The sequence below is a fragment of the Apium graveolens genome, chromosome 2, assembly GCF_009905375.1.
Source record: "Apium graveolens cultivar Ventura chromosome 2, ASM990537v1, whole genome shotgun sequence".
Taxonomy (NCBI): Eukaryota; Viridiplantae; Streptophyta; class Magnoliopsida; order Apiales; family Apiaceae; genus Apium; species Apium graveolens.
Genome location: NC_133648.1, coordinates 24,053,793 through 24,058,610, shown reverse-complemented (window position 1 = coordinate 24,058,610; position 4,818 = coordinate 24,053,793). Strand labels below are relative to the sequence as shown.

Sequence of the window (4,818 nt, the reverse complement as noted above, 5' to 3'; positions counted from 1 at the left end):
CGCAAATAATGTGAATTGTGATACAATGTTCAGAGTTGCGTACAGGGCTGCCCCATAATTATGGACACCAAAGTTGTGCTCCAGCTTTACCTTGAAATCTATCTGTTAACGTTTTTGAAATATTGGTCCATGAATCAAGCAATATAATACTCATGGGAAAGTTAGTTTATATCCATACAAGTTTTCTAGACAGGTCTCCTTTACTGTTTTAACAAAACAGTAAACTTGATAAAGATATGACAACTTACAAAGACACTTAACAACCGAGTTGCTATCCTCAATACCCGCAAGTTACTTGAGCAATACACTTCACTCATTGAATGCTTAAAGTGCCTGATAAAAGTTGCAAAAAAGGACGACATCCAATTAACACAAGCTTCCTACTAGAGGGATCTATTTATGCTGCTTTGGCCGTGTCCCGGACCAATGCAAACTTAGCCAATAGACCACAGAGTTGAAGATATGAACCAACTCCATCACAGATTCTCATATGAGCAAAACCAGTTTCCTGCAAAACCATAACACAGGATACGTGGTTTCAAAAAAGTTCATAGGAGCAACAATTGGTGGCACGAATATTATGTAGTTACCTTCATGAATTCCAATTTGAGGTATTCTGCCATATCATAGTTCTTTATAATTCGAAAAAGGGTGGTGATGATGTCAGTGGGTGAATAGCCAAGATCGTAGAGACTTTTTAGACCAGAACAGGCATCGTCAAATTTCCCCTCGAGAATATTGCGGATCATGTTCTTTACATGCAAGGGATGAGGCTGGTCACACACCTGAAACTCAAACTCTGACAATATAAGAATCAAAACGGGAAATCGGGAAAACAGTCCAATTTTGATAAAAATGTATAAAATTTTAACCTTGAAAACGTTTTCTTGGTTCACAAACTGGAATCCACTACATGTTGCTTGCAAGTTATTCAATGCCTGTCTCATATCACCATCAGCAGTAAAAATAATTGCTTCGAGGCCTTCTGGAACATAGGGAACCTATGGAACAGGCACAAATTAGTCTTCACTTATTTACGTATAAGTATCAATCATGGACATCCTTAATATTTAAGTAAAGTCATCTATCAACAGGAAGATGCAGTATACAAGCTTAATAATCTGAAAGATGCACCTTCTCTGCTGCAACAACCACCATAAGACGTCCAAGAATCTCTTGATCTGATAACCTTGAAAATCTTACAAGGGCACATCTACTCTGAATAGGCTCAATGATCTTCGAGGAAGTGTTGCAAGCAAGAGCAAAGCGCGTGGAGTTTGAGTAAATCTCCATCGTCCTCCTTAGGGCTTGTTGTGCTCCAGATGTCATGCTAAATAAGCAATTTATTCCACGCCAATAGCATCCCACAGCCCAAGACCCACAATTAAGATAAGAAAATTGGAATTTAGGGGAGATATCGGGATGAAAATAACAAAAGTGAAAAATGAAATTCTGATACATGTAACAGTAGTAGGACCAAAACAAAGTCAAGAGTAATTGTTTGGTCCCGTTTGGTTACCCGTAAAAGTAACTTTAAGCAAGAAGTAGCTGTAGGTACTTCTCTCGACTTACTAGTCAACTTTAAGCCAGCTAAACGGGCATGTTCTCTATCAAATAAAACCATCACTAACCTGTCAGCTTCATCCAAGATAATGATTTTGTGCCGCCCAGGAGGCAGAGTAACCTTCTTTTGGGCGAACATCTTAATCTTGTTTCTCACAACATCAATGCCCCTAAAATAAAACCACTAACTGTTGATATTTTGGACTTGTGATCCCCAAATCCAACATAAAACAAATTGAATAGACACAGCAAACAGTTGAAGATATTGCATACCTATCATCTGATGCATTGAGTTCCAACACGCCCTCCTTGCAGTTTGCTCCCAACAGCTCATGTGCAAGAGCCAATATACTGGTGGTTTTACCAGTACCAGGAGGGCCCTGAAATCACAATCAAGAAGGCTCAGTGGTAGCACATTATGATCCCTAATTTGCATGATTAAGGAAACCATCTGTATATTTACAATTTACAAAATGCATATCTCATTTAGATTGTCCTGAGCCCTTAGCACCTTACCATAGTTATACGTTTCAATTATTTATATCCAGATAAGTATCAAGGCCTACTGCTTTATCTAAAATGAAAGGTTCTACAAGCCAGTGACAACAATTTCACAAAAGGTTTTACCATTCCAAAAAAACATTTTAGGAAAAGTTATATAAATGTTTTAATTTCCTATTGCACAATCCTGTATATAACATAGAAGAGTAAAGAAAACTAACATACAAGTAGGGCTGAGCAAAACCGAACCGAAACCGAAAAACCGAACCGAACCGTATAATTTCGGTTCGGTTTAATTTTTTTTCAGAATTTCGGTTAATTCGATTTTTCGGTTTGAACCGAAATAAAAACGGTTTGGTTCAGTTTGTCATAATATTAGTTCAGTTTAACCGAATTAACCGAATTATATATACATACATTTAAATTATATTTTTTATATAATATAGCATATGTTATCTATTATAAGTATAACACTAAAATTGGGGGAACTTTGATCATGAAAATGATTGTGTTTGTGTTAACAATTTGCTAATTAATTAGTATATTGCAGTTATTGTATCTGAATTCAAGATCATTGAATCTGAATTCAAGTCAGGTTTGTTTTTTGCTTGTGTTCTATAGCTACTGTTAGTTCTCTGGGAATCCTTATTATTAAACTCAAATCCCTTCAAAACTCATGTCCCACGAAGAACAGTTTTTTTAAAATATTTGTGTACCAATGTTTAAGATAGCAGTGTCAGTGTCACTTGCACACCAGGAAGTTCATGATCCTCCTGTTAATTGCCTTTTTTTGATTTATTTTACCATTTTTTAAATATTATTTATGTTAGAATATTATTTATCACAAACATAAATAATAATTTAAACATCATAATATTGGGTTCTTAAAATTTCGGTTTTTCTAAACCGAACCGAATAAACCGGAAAAATTCGGTTCGGTTTTTCGGTCGGTTTATAAATAATTTCGGTTCGGTTCGGTTCGGTTCGGTTTGAAAAAAATTACTAATTTGGTTTCGATTATTTCGGTTCGGTTCGATTTGGTTTCGATTATTTCGGTTCGGTTCGGTTCGGTTTTCGACCGAACCGACCGAATGCTCTGCCCTACATACAAGGTCACCTTGGTTCTTAACAAATGCAGACGACAATATTGACACAAAACTGAAAATAACTCAAAACACACATAAGCACAACTACTGTCCATACGATCAAATCCAAGGATAACATGATGCAGGTGATAGTTAAGCAAGGGGTACACACGGACGGTGTCTACATAGCAACAAGTATGTTGGCACCAGAGATAAGAGAAGTTGAGGTATAAAGTAGAGAAAACAAGGGAAGAATTCAACATATTGGAGTTCAGATTTGTGAAAGATAAAAATGCAACTCTACATTTCTGCTAATTACATTCCCATAGAGGATCTCTTTAAGGCGAGGAAGCACACTATCCATAAGCCATAACAATGAATCTACTTAAGTGTAAAATCTGGAAAACCAAGCTCTAAACGTTTCAAATCCTTGTAACTATTTCCCTAACATTCTTCTTCATTAATTATCGCAGCTCCTTTAATTTCTACTATCATAAATTTCACCCGGAACCTTTAAAGTTTATTAACTCAAAATGTCACTAACTAGACTTAAAATACAAGAATTCAGTACCACTAAGCAAAGTCCCAAAATCTATTGATAAATTGGATTGAAATAATGGAAATAATAATTAGGGTTCAAAATCACAAAATTAAAAAAAAAAATCAAAACAATTACCGAATATAAAAGGATAATTAAAATGAGGGATAAGATAGAAATAAAGGCATACAGCTAGGATGAGATTGGGCATATTGCCGTCACGAGCGATGACTTGGAGCCTAGAGACGGCGTCTTCATTCCCGACAATATCGCACACTTTGGTTGGTCTGAACTTCTCTACCCATGGCATTTCATATCCCTGGCTTATCATCGATGCTGACGACGACGATGACGCCATTCTCTCTCCCTTCTGTGTGTGTGTGTGTGAACAACTCGCTTCTTCTCCGCGGAAGTGTGTGCGTGTGTGTATTCTCTTCCCCCCCTTCCCAAAACCCTTGCTCTTGTATTTACTGTGCGGTAAAGCGGGAATTGTTATTTTTTATTAATTTAATACTACAATTATTCACTTATTTCGGAAATCAAAAATAATTTATTTATTTACTGACTCATGATTTATCGGATAGTTTTTAATAAATTCGATGATTTGTCAAAAAAATTATTTTTTGAATCGGTTAAATATTTTCGACTGATTTATCTATCAATGATTTACTGGCAATTTTTGAAAAAATAGCTGATTTTTATAACAAATGGTTTAAGAGTATTAGAATGTTGTTATCTCTCAAATTCCAAGAAGAGTAAAAGAATGTTTTAATTCATAAGATCGTTCAAAATTTTAATCTCAAATTTATTTAATCATCTTAAGTTTTTTTTTTCCATTTTTAGCATATAATCATACTTATTTTTCATGTACAAGTATACTAAATGATATATTCATTTTTTTTTCGCACAATTATCATATTTTAGAGACTATTTTACTTGCGAGAGGTACCTATTCTTACTTTTCTAATGCTTCCAATGTATACATATTTGTAATTTTTTATGCAACTCAGTATTAAGATTTCAAAAAAATTATTCAAAGGAAAATGTTATACTACTCAAATTAAATCCCAAAATCGTTCTCAAATGATATGTGGCACTTCCTAGTTGATTATGATACAATTAAAAAAGATG

The 4,818-nt window shown here is 34.8% G+C and overlaps 1 protein-coding gene across 1 annotated transcript; it reads right to left on the bottom strand.

Annotated features, from left to right (window-relative positions):
• Positions 1 to 120: 120 nt before the first annotated feature.
• On the bottom strand, positions 121 to 4,147 carry LOC141707120 (replication factor C subunit 2). Its single transcript, XM_074510120.1, has 7 exons — positions 3,878 to 4,147; positions 1,837 to 1,943; positions 1,632 to 1,733; positions 1,135 to 1,330; positions 873 to 1,001; positions 591 to 785; positions 121 to 508 (listed from the first exon to the last, which is right to left on the bottom strand). Exons 1-7 carry the CDS (start codon positions 4,043 to 4,045, stop codon positions 398 to 400), a joined length of 1,008 nt encoding a protein of 335 aa, XP_074366221.1. The 5' UTR covers positions 4,046 to 4,147; the 3' UTR covers positions 121 to 397.
• Between the last annotated feature and the right edge of the window lie 671 nt (positions 4,148 to 4,818).